Here is an 18,556-nt window from a genome sequence, read left to right on the forward strand (position 1 = left end):
ATGTCCAGGGCTCCGTAGTTTTTGTTCTGTTTAAGCAGCGAAAATAGTTCCAAACAAAGATCACAGCAGAACCATTGCGCATTTCATGACAACACAAACTGAATAAAACGGTTGAGTCAAAGAATAAATGACCTATTCATAAACAACTGCCTCATTCTTGACCGAATGAGGCAGTGCTACCAAGTGCCACCAGTGCTACCAAGTAAAAAAGTTAATTTCGAGCCCTGCACCAACTGACAGCTGGGATACAGTGCAGTCATTAGTTCACCTGAATGCTGGGTAGGGTTGCACCAGCTGTTCATAAGTTCTTACATAAATTGAAACATAAAGTTCACACTATAGGCTTAGTAACTGCTTGCTAGTTTGTAACAAACTCTGTTATTTATTCGGTTGCACCATTTGTTCTTAAGGCAGAACATAACTAGTAGCTCATAAGCTCTCCATAAAGTAATATGCATAATATGACATTTACCTTGGGTTATCCAGTAGCTGCCTTCAAATACGTGAGCAGAAGTTGGGTTGAAATGCTGTGAATTTCAGTTTAGCCTTGATTCTAACTTCTTTTGCCTCATGTAACTAATGCTACAAATGTTTCCATTCAAATACAATAATACTTGTATGAATAACACAATAGGTATTTTTATATGTAAATAACATTCAGAAACTGTATTCAAAATGAATAAGGCTCAATAAATAAATAATGATGCAAAAAAAAAAAAAGACATTTCTTCAAAACATAAGATATTGCACACAATGTTCTCAGTCTTAAAATGTAAATGAGTGTAAATGTCAGCATTATCATGTCTAAAGAATTGCTTGTCAGGTAAAACAAGAGCTTATTGATGCATTTCAGTCAATCTGCTATTTTATTCCAACTGTTACTCCTGGTCGGAGGCTTCTGTATGTATTTAGTTTATGTAGAGTTACATTTCAACTAAGTTTAATGGTGCAAAAATATTTAGTATTGCGTCAGTTGTAACTTAGTGCCCCTTTACATCAAAACCAGGCTAAGATGTAACTTACAAACAGCAGATGCAACTGGCACCTGGTCCCTTGTGTTTTGCATCTAAGCATGTAGGTCATGTGTTACAGTAGAGTGAGTCATTTGCTTACAGTAGGAGTTAGGGGTGAAACGGTTCTCGTTAAAAAAAAAAATCGAACCGTACCGTTCTGCACACTCGGTTCGACATGCATTTGCACCGCGGTTCATCTCATATCTGCTGACGCATACACATCTATAATATGGTTTGTAGAAAATAAATAAAACAGACAGACTGAGTTAGGCTAGTGTATGTTTCTGTCGATGGATACGCATTCTGGTTTCCTCTAAACTTTGTTCAGTGCGAGTGCCGTATGCTCTATACGGTCATTTACGCTGTCATCACCCGGGTGTTGATAGCTCGCAAGCGCAGGTGAGACCTGAACAGCACACGTTGCTATCTGCGTTTAAACTAAACTCATTTAAGCCTTGCCAATTTAAACTTTCGAGTGCAAGGCACGAAAGAGAACTTGCGCGTGCGCTGTGAGAAGATTTGTGCACTCATCCGAAGCGCGCGCGGAAGCGAGTGTACAGCGCGCAAATACAGTCTCTTTCAAGTCTTGTGCTTGAACAGACAAATTCACACAAAATTATGTCAGCATGCCCATCTTGGCGAGTATCCTAGCAAGCATAGTCTGTTATGTCTTAAGTGAACTTATACACGAGAAAGAACGCATGTGTTCAGTACAGTATCAGTGTACTGATCTGTGTATTATGTCTTAAAGAGACAGCAGCATTCCTGCTGTCTGAATGTGTTTTTAAAGTTAATCAAACAACAAAAGACAAGGAATCACTCATTGCTCATGACTACATAGTAACTTAATAATCAATAATGATTGTTTTTTATTTAATTTATTCAGTGAAGATTACATGCAATGACGTTTTACATTTTATTAGATACTTTATTCAGTTTCTGTGCCTGAAAACTGGATACATGAAAAACCTGAAAAGCTTTGTTTTTTTGTATATTTGCCATACTGTATTTATTTGTGCTGTTTGATTATTTGTTCTTATTTTCTTTATTTTTATTTGACAGTAATCATTTTTTACCTGAACATAGCACATACCGAACCGTACCGAAACCGTGAGCCAAAAACCGTGATACAAACCTGAACCGTGAGTAATCTGAACCGTTGCACCCCTAGTAGGAGTAGGAGATGTTTGGAGCAAGTAAACAGTCGATTTTAACCAAAGCAAATCCACTACAGGGACAATCTACCTGGAGCAACCAAGTGTTTAAGGGCACAGAGCTGATACTTCATGACTTGTTCCGCACTTGTTCCTTGTTTGAACCAGCAACCATCCCATTACAAGCCCTGGGATTTGACTGCTGCACCACAAGTGACTCACTGTGAGTAAATCTGCTGCTGTGAAGTATTTTAGAGTGCTGTCAGGTTAGTGGGGCAGTGTGTGTGGGAGGAGAGTCCGTGTGTAGATGCGTGATGCGTGGGCGGAAATGTTGAGAGCTCTATTTCAGGAAGACATGGAGCGGTTCGCGAAACACGCTGACAGAAAGGTCTGGATTAGACCTGTTCACCTCAACACTAGTCGAACACCAGGTGCATACTAAAATGACCACACTACACATCTCCAGACATTCTACACCCAAATATACTGCTGCCGCTGTTAACTCAGCAAACTGTGTGTGTGCTCGTAATGCTGTGTATGGCAAAGGTCCCTTGAATTCCCATGATCTCATTATAGAATCCCCATTCAATTTAGCCACAACCCTCTCTCTCCGCTCTTTTTCTCTCTATATTTGTCTCGCTGTTTGTGGTGATTGCCCTCTCCAGAGGCACAGTGGAAAATGTGATGTATTTTGCCTTGATTCAAAACATGTGGTACCCTTCTGGTTGCCTTTCTCTTCAGAAACACCCAACTGCCGGTTTGAGACAGACAGAGGGTGTTCCGTCAGATGTTACTGTCCACGTGTTTTTCTGCCCAATCTTCATTTGCATACTTTTTTCTGTGGTTCTGGTATTTATATTGTTGTTGCATCAAATGCAAGAACCTTTTTTAAAGTTCCTATGCAAAGTTAAAGGGTTAGTTCACCCAAAAATGAAAATTCTGTCATTAATTACTCACCCTCATGTCTTTCCAAACCCATAAGACATTCGTTTATCTTCAGAACACAAATGAAGGTCTTTTTAATGAAATCTGAGAGCTTTCTGTCCCTCCATTGACAGCCTACGCAACTACCACTTTCAAGCCCCAGAAAGGTAAAGACATCATTAAAGTAATCCATGTGACTCCGGTGGTTTAACCTCAGTTTTATGAAGCGACACAAGTGCTTTGTTTGCGCAAAATAACATAATTTAACAATTTATTTACAAAATATTGTTGTTGGAGATTAATATTTTGTAAATAAAGTGGTATATTATGTTATACCCCCGCCCACTCCCGCAGAATCAATCGCTAGCACACGCCCCTGAACTTTTTTTTAAGTAGCCCGACTGCTTCAATTTTGATGTCTGCTGATTGTATTACAACTGAAGACTTGTTAAAATAAGGTAAATACAACTACTTTCGTTAAAAAGATCTTCATTTGTGTTCCGGAAGATGAACAAATGTGTTAGCTTGGAACGACATGAGGGTGAGTAATTAATGAGAGAATTTTTGGGTGAACTAACCCTTTAATGTGCAGTCACATTAATTAAATTTTTGTTTTGTTTCATGGGAAAAAAAAGGTCTATTGTCAAAAGTGTAGGGATTCATGAAGCACTGCTCATGCAAGTCACTTTTGAACCAAGCAACTTTCTGTTTGCAGAATTCACGTGACCAACTTGAAGACAAGTGCAATCTGCATAGGGAACTTTTTTTGCCCTCATGCGAAACTCCCAGTCGCATGGATTCCTATTGAAATTACTCGATTTCGCTCTCGAAATTTCGCTGAGCAATGGTAAATGTGACCGCACTATAAAAAAAAAAAAGATAAATAATGGAAATTCTGCCATAATTTATCTACCTTCATTCTTTAACGGAACATAAATGGAAAAAGAAAATAATTTTTGAAGAATATCCTGGCCATTCTTTTCAATAAAATTAAAGTAACTAGGGAATGGGAATTGTTCAGACCAGTCCATTCATTGAAAAGGTCTGACTCAGACACTTTTTTCACTATTCTGACATCTCCAATGAATTCTCCTCAACTTGGCAATAAGAGTAAAGGCAGATGTCAAAATTAGCTGTGAATAATGACTGACTTAAGTCAGTTCCTCACACAATGCTATCGTAAGATGTCAGAAGACTTGGATATATAGTGCATAATGTTATATGGGCCACTTTTATGATACTTTTATGCTTTTTTGTCATTTTGAAGAATTACAACCCCAGTTCCCTTCTACTCCCATTATACTGGAAAGAGTGACCTGGATATTCTTTAAAAATTAACCTTTTTGTGTTCTACGGGGGGGGGGAAGCCATACAGGTTTGGAATGACATGAAGGAGAGTAAATAATAACCAAATTTCCATTTTGGGTGAACTGTTCCCTCAAGTTTTGACTACTGCTGCTGTTTCATTTATCCAGCAGTATGGACCTCAGTCATTTTTGTTCTTCATCGCACCTGTTCTTAGTCAGTGTTAAAAATAAGAACACAAAATAGTTTCCATGATTCAGTGGTTCCTGCCACCTCGGTGTTTGTGTATCCTTTGTGTACATGTTCAATACCAGTGTGTTGCTCAGTGCCAACCCCCATCACATTTTCAAGACAAAACATTTCCATTTATCCCCTAAAGGATTGTTTTAGATCAGATACACATAGTAACACATACAGCAACTACTCAAAATGAAAAAAAGCCCATCTGTGATCTCAGTACCGTCATATCTCACACTCTGCAGTCAGACAGGCCTAGACAAATGGGGAATGTCTACGATCATTTAAGCAGACTTGATTGTGCAAGCAGTTTAGTAAGAATATGTTTGTGTAGCTGTACTGCTTAATAAGATTAAACAACAAATGACCACCTCCTCTCTCTCTCTCTCTCTCTCTCTCTCTCTCTCTCTCTCTCTCTCTCTCTCTCTCTCTCTCTCTTGTTGTAGGGCTGGAAGGGCTCCCCCTCATGGCAGGGTCAAAGACTACTGTGTTCACCTGCTGCTACAGAAGGTGAGTGTTCATTTTCATGTTGTTTATTTGAAAACATGCAAATACATGTGAGTTTTTGCATCACTGGGATGGTTTACAAACTCTAGTGCTCTGCTGTGACCGCCTACTTATGGCTCTCAGAAGTGTGTTTTCCAGTCTGTGTTTTCTCTGAAGTCATTTCAAAAAATTCTTTAATAAAGAGTTCAAAGCCTTGAACCAAACCTCTGAGCTCTGAGAACATACTGTATACACAACAAATAATAATTGATTTGAAGTGAATATTTGAAAGTCTGGGAGAAAAGACAAAGAGTAACTTGAGTAACATACTTAATTGTATCAATTGTAAGTGTAATCAAATGAAACTGAGTCTAGGTTTTTTATCTTTTATGCTGTAAATATCCCAATATCCCTTATTAACTAACATTAGCCAACGCTACCTAAAAAGCTTTGGAGACCTAAGCAATTCCCATTTCCACAGTGGATCTAGTTTTAGGGCTGTAGGCCTGTATAGTTGAATAAAGGATGCTATGCAATACTAGCATTGTTCTGTGAATGATTTTCAACAGAGAGGATCATTTACTGTGTTTTACACACAAACGTTTGCCAAACAGGTTTTATCACTATGGAATTATGACTCATTAGCTATGTTTACATGCACCCAAATCATCCAAATTTCCACTGTTGGGCCAAAAAGCGGCTATTGATTAAACCCATAATCAGACTTATGGCTCAATCAGACTGAAAGCCTTAATGTAAACACCTCAATCAATCCATTTGAGGTCAATCCGAATGAAATTTCGATCGGATTGAAATGGTTGGTGTAGACCTGAAGTAATAATCAACAGGAAAAAAATCAAGCATGTAAATGCTTGAATCTGACTATTTTCTCAATCGGATTCAAAAATACCATGCGCACATGCGCAGTACTGTGATGTCTGTTTTTATACTTACTTACGAACATGCATGTGTTTATTTAAGTCTTAGGTCTTACAAAGTGGCCAGTGGAGGAGACTGAATATTTACTAATGTTTGAAAAAAGCTCTTCTGACATAAGTGTGAGCATTCTTTTTAGATATGTCATCAAGGCTAAAACTGCATTTATGCTTACGGAAGCTCTGGTAACATTATCACGGTGGCTTTATCTGGTTCTGTGCCCCAGGGTTGCCAGATCTGCACAATAAAACCTGCCAAATTGCTAATCAAAACTAGCGCAATTACATTATGGGGGGTAAAATTGTGTTACGGGGTTGTCACTTAACCCGTGGACTACAAAAACTACCTCCGGCAAGGGACAGCAGTGTAAAAGTAGTCCAATTTCTCTGGAAAACACGGACTTGGCAACACTGCTGTATGCCATGACTGGATTACATGTAATGCACAAGTAAATGAATATGTGAATTAGATTGCAAAAGTTTAGGGATCATATAAACAAAACTTTCAGAATCTGAACTCGTATTAGATTCTTTTATATTGATTAAAATTACTGCATGTAAACAGCATTTTATTTTCTTAAAAGTGAATGTTTATCATTCTGGATGACAAATACCCACATCTCAGCAGTAGGTTGTAGATTTTCACAAGCTTCTAATTTAGAAATGAGACTTTGGCATTCTGTTGCATTTTCCAAGAAGGAAGGCTGACTTTTGGAGTTGGAATGGAATGCATCCCAGGCATGAAGGTTTGGCTAGTTCAGTTAACCCCATGCTGGTAGATACCATAATTTAGCCATTATTAGGATAAAAATGCTGTTCACCATTTATAAGCATTCAAAAATAAATATGTATTATGATAACTGCCATTTAAAGGGTTAGATCACCCAAATAGGAAAATTCTGTCATTAATTACTCACCCTCATGTCGTTCCACACCCGTAAGACCTTCGTTCATCTTCGGAGCAGATATTAAGATATTTTTGAGGTCCAGAAAGGTAGTAAAGACATCGTAGTAAAAACGTAGACACAGTGCAGCGTTTCTGGGTTCTGAAGCAGGAGCCGGCCAATAATGAGTCGGCGTTCTGACATTGAACCCGGAAGCATTGCACTGTCTACAATGTAAACAGCGTAGGAGAATGACAGGGAAGAGAAGAAATTGTTTAATAAAGTTATTTTTGTTTTGTTTTTGTGCACAAAAAGTATTCTCGTCGCTTCATAACATTAAGGTTGAACCACTGTACTCACGTAGACTATTTTAATGATGTTTATACTACTTCTCTGGACCTTGAATGTGGTGCTTGCGTTGCTTTCCATGGGGGATCAGAAACCTCTCGAATTTCATCAAAAATGAAATGACATGAGGGTGAGTAATTAATGACAGAAATTTCATTTTTGGGTGAACTAACCCTTTAAGATGAATGAGAAAGCTAATAAAAAGCACTCTCTCTCTACCTCCTTGAACTCAGCACAGCTCCAAGGCAGTGTTCGTAGTGCTTTGTGGGTATATGTAGTTCTGGTGCCACAACTACAATGCTGTAGAGTAGATTTGGCTGGATGGGTGAGGGGGTCAGTCTGCATGAAGAGAGCAATGAATCTCTGTGGCACTGGGACAATTTATACCCAGAAGGTCAGGAGAGGTGAAGACATACAGAGGGGTATGATTGCGGAGTGTTAACTCAGTGCACTGTAGAGAAAGTGATTTACCTTGCATTGGATTTTAATAACAGCTCCTCTATAACAGTTGGATCATGACACGCTGCATCAGAGCAGCTGATTCAAACCCTTAATGCTGTCTGTGATGTTCTGTACTCAGCTGGCTCACTAAAGACTCAATGCACATACGTCCTGACTAGTGTTGAAAAAGATAGCTGTAACCTGCTAGGCTACAAGATACTCGCAATGTCAGGCTGTGATTTTTGTTTCCTACTCTGCAATTTACAAACAAAATTACCTAATTTAAGCTGTATAAGGGGGCAATGTCTTTTTAATTAAATAACGTCTAAAATCAGAGAAGCACGATCTCAATTAGGGTAATTGCATCTTACTAGAACACTGTCAATACAGCTAATAAAACAGAAAAGATCCTGAGTGATCATTGAAACAAACCATTTGAATGAACCAATTTGCTAAAATGAATCTTCCAATATTAAAGTTAGTTTAAAGCTTTTCAATGAAACTCATCCTGAATAAAATAAAATAATCTGTGTATCGTTCGTTCAGTCGTTTGGATTTAATATTGAAAGTAGAAAAATGAGAAAATGGCTCCCTTTTCGTTTTTTCAAAAAATGAAAAAACATGAATTCAAATCGATTATTAGTTTTTCGTTCAGGGATGGAAAATGAAAAAACAGCTTGAATTTTTGATCTCTACACGTGGGCTGGAATGAAACACCCCTTTCCTCTTATTGGTCAGCCGAAGATCAAATCGTGCCATCATCAGTTCTTCCATGCAGCAGAATAATAGTCTTCTTAGTCAAATTTTTAAGGGTTCAGTAAAATTTTCATAAATAGTTTAATCATTTTTTATTATTATTATTTTAACAAAAGGCCATCTGAAATGCATTTTATTTTTTCAGAAATTCTTTGAGGTCTGTTTTAATTTTTCTAGATTCTGTGTTTTATGATTTAATACAAATTTACAATTTAATTAATATTTTAAGATGTATTTCATTAAAACAAATGAATGTTGATCAATTTCTTTACTCTTTTTATTTAGTGCTGCACAACAGATGTTTACACTACAGGTTAAATGAAAAAATGGATGAAAAATTGATCAATATTGTGTGATGCTCCTTAAAAATGTTAAAAATGTTTTAATAAACTATTATAATTATTAGTGTTATTATTATTACTTTAAGAAGTACATTCTACTGTACTATAGTAATATATTTCTGTCATAATTTCTTCAAGTTAAACCAAACTTTTATTTTGGCAGAGTGTAGTGAAGACCTTCTGAGATTCTGTGTGTATCTGACAATAGTTTTATCAAATGAAATGGTGAAATGCTGGTGAAGCAGCTCTGGAAATTAAGTTCATGTGTTCATGTCCTCGTACAGTGAGACAGCAGATGCTAAAAACACCACGAGCACCAAGCGTTCTTGAGTATGTATAGTAGACTGAATTGTACAGCTTATTCACACAGAAACACGCAGAACATGCAGACTTCATATTTAAATAGCAGTCTTTTTGCAGTTTGTTATTCACAGAGTCAGACACTAGTCTATATCTCAATTTGATTACACGTACAGACCTAATTTCGATGTATTTATTCCATTTTTATGACTGGATTCCGCATTTCTGTTCGCATTTGCTGTATAGTGGAAATCACAGGGTCCTAATGAAACTTCAGCCCTGCATATGCCCCTGACAAACACTCTTTGAGTCATTGTGTCAAAGCCACTGACCGATCTTTCATCCTGCTCATTTCTATGTGAAAAGGCAGTTCTGAGACCAAAAAAAAAAAAATGGCTCTGCGCTAGCCCCATTAACCTGCTGGTCTCAAACCACGAACTCATTCTGGTGAAGCTGATGCAAAACAAAGCTAGACTGCATAAAACTAGTATGCTCACGTTATAATCACTGAAGCTGTCTGCACTGGAAACGCCTGATGTGGCAATGCGATGTGTTCAGTTGACAGACATCCAAAATTAAATGATTTTATTTACTTTAAAGAAAGTGGATCAAATTACTTTTGATGTTAAAATAGGTTCTTAAAACTCATAAAACTGTAGTCAAGCCATTTACAGTATGTCACCATTCAGCTCTGAAGTCAATGGAAACATGGGCCTAAAGAAAGTGAATCAAATTACTTTGGATGTTAAAATAGATTCTTAAAAAAGATTCTTAAAACTCGCAAGACCATAGTTACATCAGTTATGTCCTCATTCAGCTCTGAAGTCAATGGAAACGTAGGCATAAAGAAAGTGAATCAGATTACTTTGGATGTTAAAACAGGTTCTTAAAACTTGTTAGACTGTAGTTATGGCATCGTTTAACTCTGAAGTCAATGGAGATTCTGGAAGGGGTCCAGGGGTGTCTTTATCGTCCATACATTAGATCTCACTGCAGAGCATCACGGACCCCCTCATACTCATTAAACATAATGACTGCAGTAATGAGGAAGTATATAAATGGGACGCTGCAAGCCCCTTTGCGAATGCGGCTTACGCAGGGCTCTGGATCAGAACTGGACAGTCTACAGGACAGCTCGAAGGGACAGGAGATGCACTGACAGTAAACTGATGTACAGTGACGTCCAGCTTGCTGTTCGCTCTGGAGAGCATTCATAACTTGACCAGAAGGACAGGTCTAATGCTGCAGCAGTGTGGTGAATACTCCCATCATTCAACAAGGCCCTGTGGTTCCCCCTTAATATCATTACATTACTGCCCCCTGCTGGCCGTCTACTCCCCTACGGTCCACAAAAGTCCCCCCATACACACTCTCGGCACTCACAATCTTTTGTTTGCCATTTAAAAGTCCTTGAGGAGTTTAAGAAAATTTCTTGGCATTTTTTTATTTATTTTTTTCAATTCAAAATCATCCAAAGGGCAGAAAATTGCCAGTGGGGTCTAAGCAAAGCATGCATAAAAGGCCTGTGTGATTTGGCTACTACACATTTAATGGCCATTTCTTTGGCTGTGTGTCCGCAGACGTTACAGTGGTGTATCAGAACGGCTTGCCGGTGATCTCCGTACGTCTGCCGTCCCGACGAGAACTCTGTCAGTTCACCCTCAAACCCTTGAGCGACACAGTGGGTGTTTTCCTTCAGCAGCTGCAGGCAGAGGACAGGGGCATCGATAGAGTCGCCATCTACTCTGAAGGTAAATTACATTTTTGACATTACTATGGTTGTTTTCTTTGCATTATAAGCTGATTTGTCAGTGGATACACAGTATAAGTACAACAATAAGTACAACAATAACTGCCTAAAATCAGCTTGTAATATTTTAAAGCACCCCTGCTCAATAAAAGTATACCCCAAACAGAAGTGTGCAGACAAAACAGAGTTTTCACTTTTGGGTGAAATATCCCTTTAAGAATAGTTAATGTAGTATTGTGCATTTAAACACTTTCATTGCCCGCAGTTCTAGGGGCAAAATTAAATTAAAATTTAAGTTATAAATAGTTTCTTTTTCGTAGTCGAATCCACAAATCGCAGATGAACTTGTGGCTTTATCTGAAGTGTTTAATTGAAAGTACATCTTATAATCTAATTGAGGAACAAGAATCATTTGTTCTCTGTGCAAACTGCATGTCTGCTCTGTTTCAAGCTCAATTATTCCCGTGCGAGAGGTGCTCGAGCTTCCTCTCGCCTGTGAGAGATGAGTGAGAGAGGTTATCCGCTGTCTTTACCTCACTCTGTTTCACCTCAGATTGGGAAATGCTTCTTTTCCTGATGAGCATACTAACGCAGAGCAGGACACCTTTGTGATCAGCATTTAGATTGGCTTCTGTATTTCACAACCATTTCAGAGAGAGGATTGCAGTTTAAGAGACACACCTCTAATTTCCCTCTCCTTCTCTCTCTGTAGATGGAGCAAGGATAGCGTCCTCTACAGGCATTGACATTTTACTAATGGACAGCTTTAAGCTAGTCATTAATGACACAACACACCTGGTGCAGCCGCCCAGGAGAGGTGAGTGTGCCCTGCTGCATTGTGGGTCATTATGTGCAAGACTTTGCAGAGGCCCAGATGAGTTTTTGATATTCTGTTGACATCCATTGCAGATATGCTACCGCACGAGGAAGTAGAACGACTGAACGATGTCAAGCTCTTGGTGCAGCAGCTCTACAGCACCCTGCGCATAGAGGAGCATCAGCTCACCAAAGAGAGAGAGCTGGTTGGGCGACTGGAGGACCTCAACTCGCAGCTCCAGCCCTTGGAGAAGGTGTGTTGTTTGGGTTAATGTTGCGTTATATGTCAAAATATGTCATGTTAAAGGGTTAGTTCACCCAAAAATGAAAATTCTGTCATTAATTACTCACCCTCATGTCATTCCCGTAAGACCTTCGTTCATCTTCAGAACACAAATTAAGATATTTTTGATGAAATCTGAGAGCTGTCTGACTCCTCCATAGACATTCTCTTATGCTGTTTACGTTCAGCACTTACTGGTTCTATGTCAGAACGGCAACTCATTATTGGCAGAGGCTGATCACATGAGCAGCACGACGCATGCGTGTGATGCTGACTCAGGAGTCGGCCAATAATGAGTCGCCGTTCTGACGTAGAACCTGGAAGCACTGGACGTAAACACTGTAAGAGAATGACACAGAAGAGAAGATATTGTTGAACAAAGTCGTTATTTTTGTTTTGTTTTTGCGCACAAAAAGTATTCTCATCACTTCATGAAATAAAGGTTAAACCACTGCAGTCACATCGACCGTTTTAACGATGTCTTTAGTAGCTGTCTGGACCTTGAAAGTGTTGATTATATTGCTGTCTATGGAGGAGTCAGAGAGCTCTCTGATTTCATCAAAAATATCTTAATTTGTGTTCCGAAGATGAACGAAGGTCTTACAGCTGTGGAACGACATGAGGGTGAGTAATTAATGACAGAAAATTCGTTTTTGGGTGAACTAACCATTTAACATAAAAAAAATCACTAATTTATTGCCCTCATACTGACAGTAGTTTGTTTTTTTACAGTCTTAGTCTATTTTGCACCAAAACATCCTGTGTCCTGTGGAAATCGTTTCCACCTCAGAGTAAACAAATGAATGAGGTAACAGTAAGAAAGTTTAAAATGAGAAAATCGCAATTTTAAGAAATGAAGTTGCATTACGAAAAAAGCCACATTGCGAGAGATAAAGTAGAGTCCTGCGTGGGACTATTTTTTTTTAATCTTGCTCCTGCTTAATTGCTGACTATTACTGCCCTCTCCCGCAACGCGTGTGTTCCACTCCCATCCGCACCTGCAATATTTATATCCACTCCTGCCCACACCTGCAAACATTCTGTTACAGCTTGTAGAAATTGCGAAAAAAATTACACAAACATTAGGGCTATGCTAAACGTTCAGAATAACAGAGATAAAACATTGCATTTAATTAAACTGACCATAAGATAATGCTAGCACCACAAATGACAAACACATTCAGCCAGTTTTTTTTATTAGCCTTATAAAACTCAAACAACTCAAAACAAAGCATCACAACAAGTGGAGCCTAAAAACATAAACGTATGCGTAACAACACACACACACACACACACACACACACACACACACACACACCCCTAACATAACAGTTAAACTCTGGTAACCTAACAAGGCACATTATTTACATTATTTAATTGAATTACTTATAAAATAAATACATATTTAACTAATTAAATATAAAACAAATAAAATAAAATAAATAGAAAATAAAAATCACACAGATATCACAGGTGTTAGCCTAATTAACATATAGCAAAAAGAAAGTAAATAATACTAAAAAATATTAAACTTGCTTCATGAATGAATTAAATAATGAATCACTTGGCCTAGCCTGCTATGGAGGAAACTGTTACTGATCGACTGCGGTGAACTTCATTTGTTGACTCCTTTCTTGTTATGCGCTAAATCTGCGGGACCCACACTGTATTTTTGGACCGCCCACTCCCACCCGCAGCGAAGGTAAAACCACTCGTTCCCACGAGATTTGCAATCCCAATGCAACAATTACAAGAAACAAAAACATCCTATTTGGATGGTAATGGTTTCTCATTGGGACATTAGGTATTTGCAACATTTACAGGGGTTAGTCTGTGATTTTATTGCCGTCCGATTAAAAAAAATGTCGGTGTTTTCTCCCACCACCCACAAAAAAATCCCTGGCCGAATTATGTATTGTTTTTTGACACACACCAAGGTCGTGTGGTCATTTAATTGCACATCTCTGAGTTTACAAGAAAGGATCAATTCAAAAATCACTGTTTAAATCCTTTTTGACCACTGCTGAGCACTGTACGGTAACTGTTGCGCTTCATGGTAGTTTGCATTTTAAAGATGTATACTTTTATTAGGCTACGGAAATGCTGGAAAGTATTTACAAGAACAATATTTCATCACTGCTCCACCTCAGCAAAAGGGAGCTATTAAAAACAAAAAGAAGAAAGAGAAGAAAAGCATGTAAACATTTGAAATGGGTCATTATTTTGGCAGCAACAGGTATGCAATACAATTTTAAAATATGTATTATGCACAATTAAATACATTAAAAATTTAAACCAAGCAGCTTTATGTTTACCTTGTTTAAATAAGAGGTTGCATTAACTTATTTCTGCTAATTTCAACATTTTTAAAATGAGAGAAAAAATGCAAGACAGAAAACCATTTCAACTATAGCATGACTATTTTTCTATTTTTAAACTGGCGATTTAAATAATCAAGTAAGAAATGGGATATTATTTTCCTATTATTAAATTAAATATAAATTTATCCTTATTATTCCAAGCATATGACATTTTATTTACAGCTGACAACTATTTGGGGATTCGTAGGATCACAGAAATTGCTCCTCCACTGCCATCTGAATGCATGAGTTTTATCACTGAGGTGCCATGCAGATTTTTACAGATGTCCACGTGACAATTACCATCCAAACAGGGCTACAGTCACAATGTCAAAAGTCACATTTTGTGATATGAAGTCACAGGGAGATAGAAAGTCGCAATAATGAGAAAAGTCATTGTAAAAATAGTCACTATTACAAGAAACAATCACAGCTGCAAGATATATGCGTCACGGTAATGGTTGTTAATAGCAATGTGTGATATGAAGTCACAGATGGGAGATGTAGTCAATTACAGTTTTATTTTTTTGTACTCTGTGACAGCAACAGGCTTCCATTTGTGTCCAAAAATGCTAAAAAGTTAATAAAAGTTTAACTTTCATGCAAATGAGCAAAAATGTGATGCGACAGCTGAAGTGAAGACAGTGGAGCTCTCATGATTCATCTTCTGTCAAAGAAAATGGAGAAGTTAATGTTACTGTAAGCAGTTTCCCTGTTCTAAATGATTCGTCTCAGCCCACATGCAGAGCTATAATAAAAAGTGATGCATGGAAAAAAAGAAATTTTCTGCATTTTAAGTGAGTTTGATTCAAGCATTGATAATCATTCATCTTGTTCAAGATAATAGTGCATTATGAACTGCTGGAGTTTGTGTACGTAGTCTTTGGCCTGCATTATGTACATTTTCAGTATGTTAGCAAGATCAACCAACATCTTTAATTATGGTCAGATTTTCAAAAGCTATGGCAATTTACATTCATACTAGCATCTAGCTGTAGTAACATCCAGTATGATCTACAACACGGTTGCATTCATCTGAGAGGCACCCACAGAACCAGTGTACATGCATTGCTGTTTGTTTCAGTGGATGGAACACTGGTTCTATGATTGTGTCTTTTATATGAATGCAACTTTTTGAAGGACTGAATAACTTCTAATCAATTTTTTGGTTACTGAATTGTCTAAAAATGTGTGTAAAAATGTAAAATGTACCTTTTAGACTTTTCAGTAAATTGAATCCAAAAACTGGAACAAATGTGACATTTATGAATTTATGTATTCCGTTTCTTATTAGTTCCACCAACCGCTGAACCACACACACACAGGATTGTGGGATATCACAGGCAGCAAACATCTAAAGTGATACTAACACACATTATCTGATCATAATGACAGCTGATAATTAAGCTGCGAGTCTAATTGCACAGTAGATTAAGTGTGGAATAGAGGGTTTTTACACACTGAGAGCTACATGAATACTGCTAATTTTGTAATTGCAAAGTTTTGTTAAAGCCAACTGAGTGTGTGTGTGTGTGTGTGTGTGTGTGTGTGTGTGTGCTTCCAGCAGAAGTGTGCAAAACTAACCTAATAAAGCAAACAATTTCATTGAAAGCATTGACAGCTTCACTGACTCTTCAACGGACTGGCCTACAGTTTCTTTTGCATTGTATGTTTGTTCTGCAAGGATAGCAAATTAAAAATACTTATTTAGCCTTAAAATGGAGGGTGCAAAATAGACTAAAATAACAAAATAATTATAATAATGAATAAATAAATAAAAAATAAATTAAAAAATAAACATGCTTCCAGTATGAGGAAAGTAAGTGTTTTTGGTATTAACATGACAATATGTTTGTTTCTGGTTTTATTGTGACATACTTTGGATATACATTTACCTGTATTTTAATGAAGCTTGCCTAATATATTATGTATACTGGTGGTCAAAAGTTAGGAAGATTTTTTTTATATATATTTTTGAAAGAAGTCTCTTCTGCTCACAAAGGCTGCATTTACTTGATCAAAAATGCAGTAAAAGCAGTAATATTGTGAAATATTATTGCAATTTAAAAGTGTTTTCTATGTTAATATATGTAAAAATGTAATTTATTCCTGTGATGACAAAGCTGAATTTACAGCATCATTACTCCAGTCTTCAGTGTCACATGATCCTTCAGAAATCATTCTAATATGCTGATTTGCTGCTCAAGAAACATTTCTTATTATTATCAATGCAACAAACTGTTGTGCTGCTTCATAGAGTGAAAACAATTATACACTATTATTTAAAAGCTTGGGGTAAGTAAGATTAAAAAAAATAAATAAATAAAAAAACATAAAAATTAATACTTTTATTAAACAAGGATGCATTAAAATGTTTCAAGTGACAGTAAAGAAATGTATAATGTAACAAAATATTTCTATTTCAAATAAACGCTGTTCTTTTGAACATTCTATTTATCAAAGAATCCTGAAAAAAATGCATCAGTCTCCAAAAAAACATTAAGCATGCAGCAAAAACTATGCAGCAAAAACTTTAAAATGAATAATAATAAGAAACATTATTATTAAACGAGCACTAATTATAATTAATAATAATTAAACACTAAATCAGCATATTAGAATTATTTCTGAAAGATCATGTGATGCTGAAGACTGGAGTAATGATGCTGAAAATTCAGCCTTGCCATTACGGAAATATATTTTATATATTAATATATATAATCTATTTTATATATATATATATATATATATATATATATACATAATCCTATGTTGTTAATAAGGCACAAAAAAGCACTTGAATTAATGTGTAAACAGTTTTAAACATGTTAAAGAAAGAATTAAACATTACATTATTTTGAAAATGCAGCCATAAGAAATTTTGGTTAATGATTTGTCATTTTACTTTTCAACAAAACATAGCAAAAATCTGTGCTGAGAACCACTGTACTGTAATGTCAAAATCTCCTTTTCTCAGGTTAAAGAAGAACTGAGTAGGAAAGCAGAGCGCAGGACTACTTGGGTGCTGTGGGGTGGGATGGCTTACATGGCCACACAATTTGGCATCCTGGCACGGCTGACCTGGTGGGAGTACTCATGGGATATCATGGAGCCCGTCACGTATTTTATCACCTACGGCACAGCCATGGCTATGTATGCTTACTTCGTGCTGACACGTCAGGTGAGCAGCTTGAGCTCTTTCTCTGTAGAACTTGCCTTAGAAGATCAGTGGGATTTCATAAGGTCCCTGTGAATACATAGTTGCCGCAGCAGGAGGAGATCCGCCTGACCTCTCTGCCATTGTTCTCTCACACAGGAATATATTTACCCAGACGCCAGGGACAGACAGTACCTGCTGTTCTTTCATAAGGGAGCGAAGAGAACACGCTTTGACATTGAGAAGTACAACAAACTGAAGGATGCGATTGCTGAGGTAAGCTAGCAAACAAACAAACGTCATCACAAACTTTCATTCTCTTAAAGGAACAGTTCACCCAGAAATGAAAACTGTCATTATGTACTCACTAGACATGGTAATTTTGGTAATATGATTTATCACTGTAATTAATATGTACAATTTGGTACCGTGGACAATTAAAAATACTGTAAACAAATCTAGATAAAATATAATTTTTTCTTTTTTCTTTTTTTTTTTACACTTCTGTGAACTCATAGTAGCTTAGGGTGTTTTCACACTTGAGTCCTCTTTAAAAGAACCAAACTCAGACCCCTTTAAGGGTGTTTTCACACTTGATCCTTTCAGGGGTCTGAATGTTTGTGATTTTTGGCCCATATGTGAACACTCCAAACAATCTCACCATCGAGATCGAGACCATCTCGGGAGGTGGTCTGAGTTTGGTTATCAGATGTCTCCGTACAAATCAGCTGTTCATCATGGCTGCTGCTTTCAGATCTCTACAAATTATTTGGTCACATCATACACTTGTTTATTATGATTTTAACTGCTTCCAAACTGTGTAAGAGAGACGCCTGCATGCCTTGCCAGTTTAATTTTTTTTATATATGGTTTTACGTGCACACACACCTAGCGCATGCACAGAAAACCAGCTGTCACAGCACATGTACTAAACTGAATTATCTGTAGAGTCTTATTGCGTTTAAAGTGTCAAAACACTCTAGTTTGACATAAACCAGCTTTATTTTAAGTGAATGTATCTGGGAAAGAAATCATGCGTGTTTATCAGTATATTGGATCCATACAT

At 37.2% G+C, this 18,556-nt stretch overlaps 1 protein-coding gene across 1 annotated transcript in view; it reads left to right on the forward strand.

Moving 5' to 3' along the window:
• mcu (mitochondrial calcium uniporter) overlaps positions 1 to 18,556 on the forward strand; it is a 96,334-nt gene that overhangs the window by 70,043 nt on the left and 7,735 nt on the right. The window contains exons 3-8 of the mRNA XM_051917703.1: positions 5,080 to 5,143; positions 10,705 to 10,875; positions 11,587 to 11,691; positions 11,784 to 11,944; positions 17,311 to 17,514; positions 17,650 to 17,766. Of these exons, the coding sequence (XP_051773663.1) occupies positions 5,080 to 5,143; positions 10,705 to 10,875; positions 11,587 to 11,691; positions 11,784 to 11,944; positions 17,311 to 17,514; positions 17,650 to 17,766 (822 nt within the window). The remainder of the gene's footprint in view (positions 1 to 5,079; positions 5,144 to 10,704; positions 10,876 to 11,586; positions 11,692 to 11,783; positions 11,945 to 17,310; positions 17,515 to 17,649; positions 17,767 to 18,556) is intronic.

The sequence above is a fragment of the Ctenopharyngodon idella genome, chromosome 13, assembly GCF_019924925.1.
Source record: "Ctenopharyngodon idella isolate HZGC_01 chromosome 13, HZGC01, whole genome shotgun sequence".
Taxonomy (NCBI): domain Eukaryota; kingdom Metazoa; phylum Chordata; class Actinopteri; order Cypriniformes; family Xenocyprididae; genus Ctenopharyngodon; species Ctenopharyngodon idella.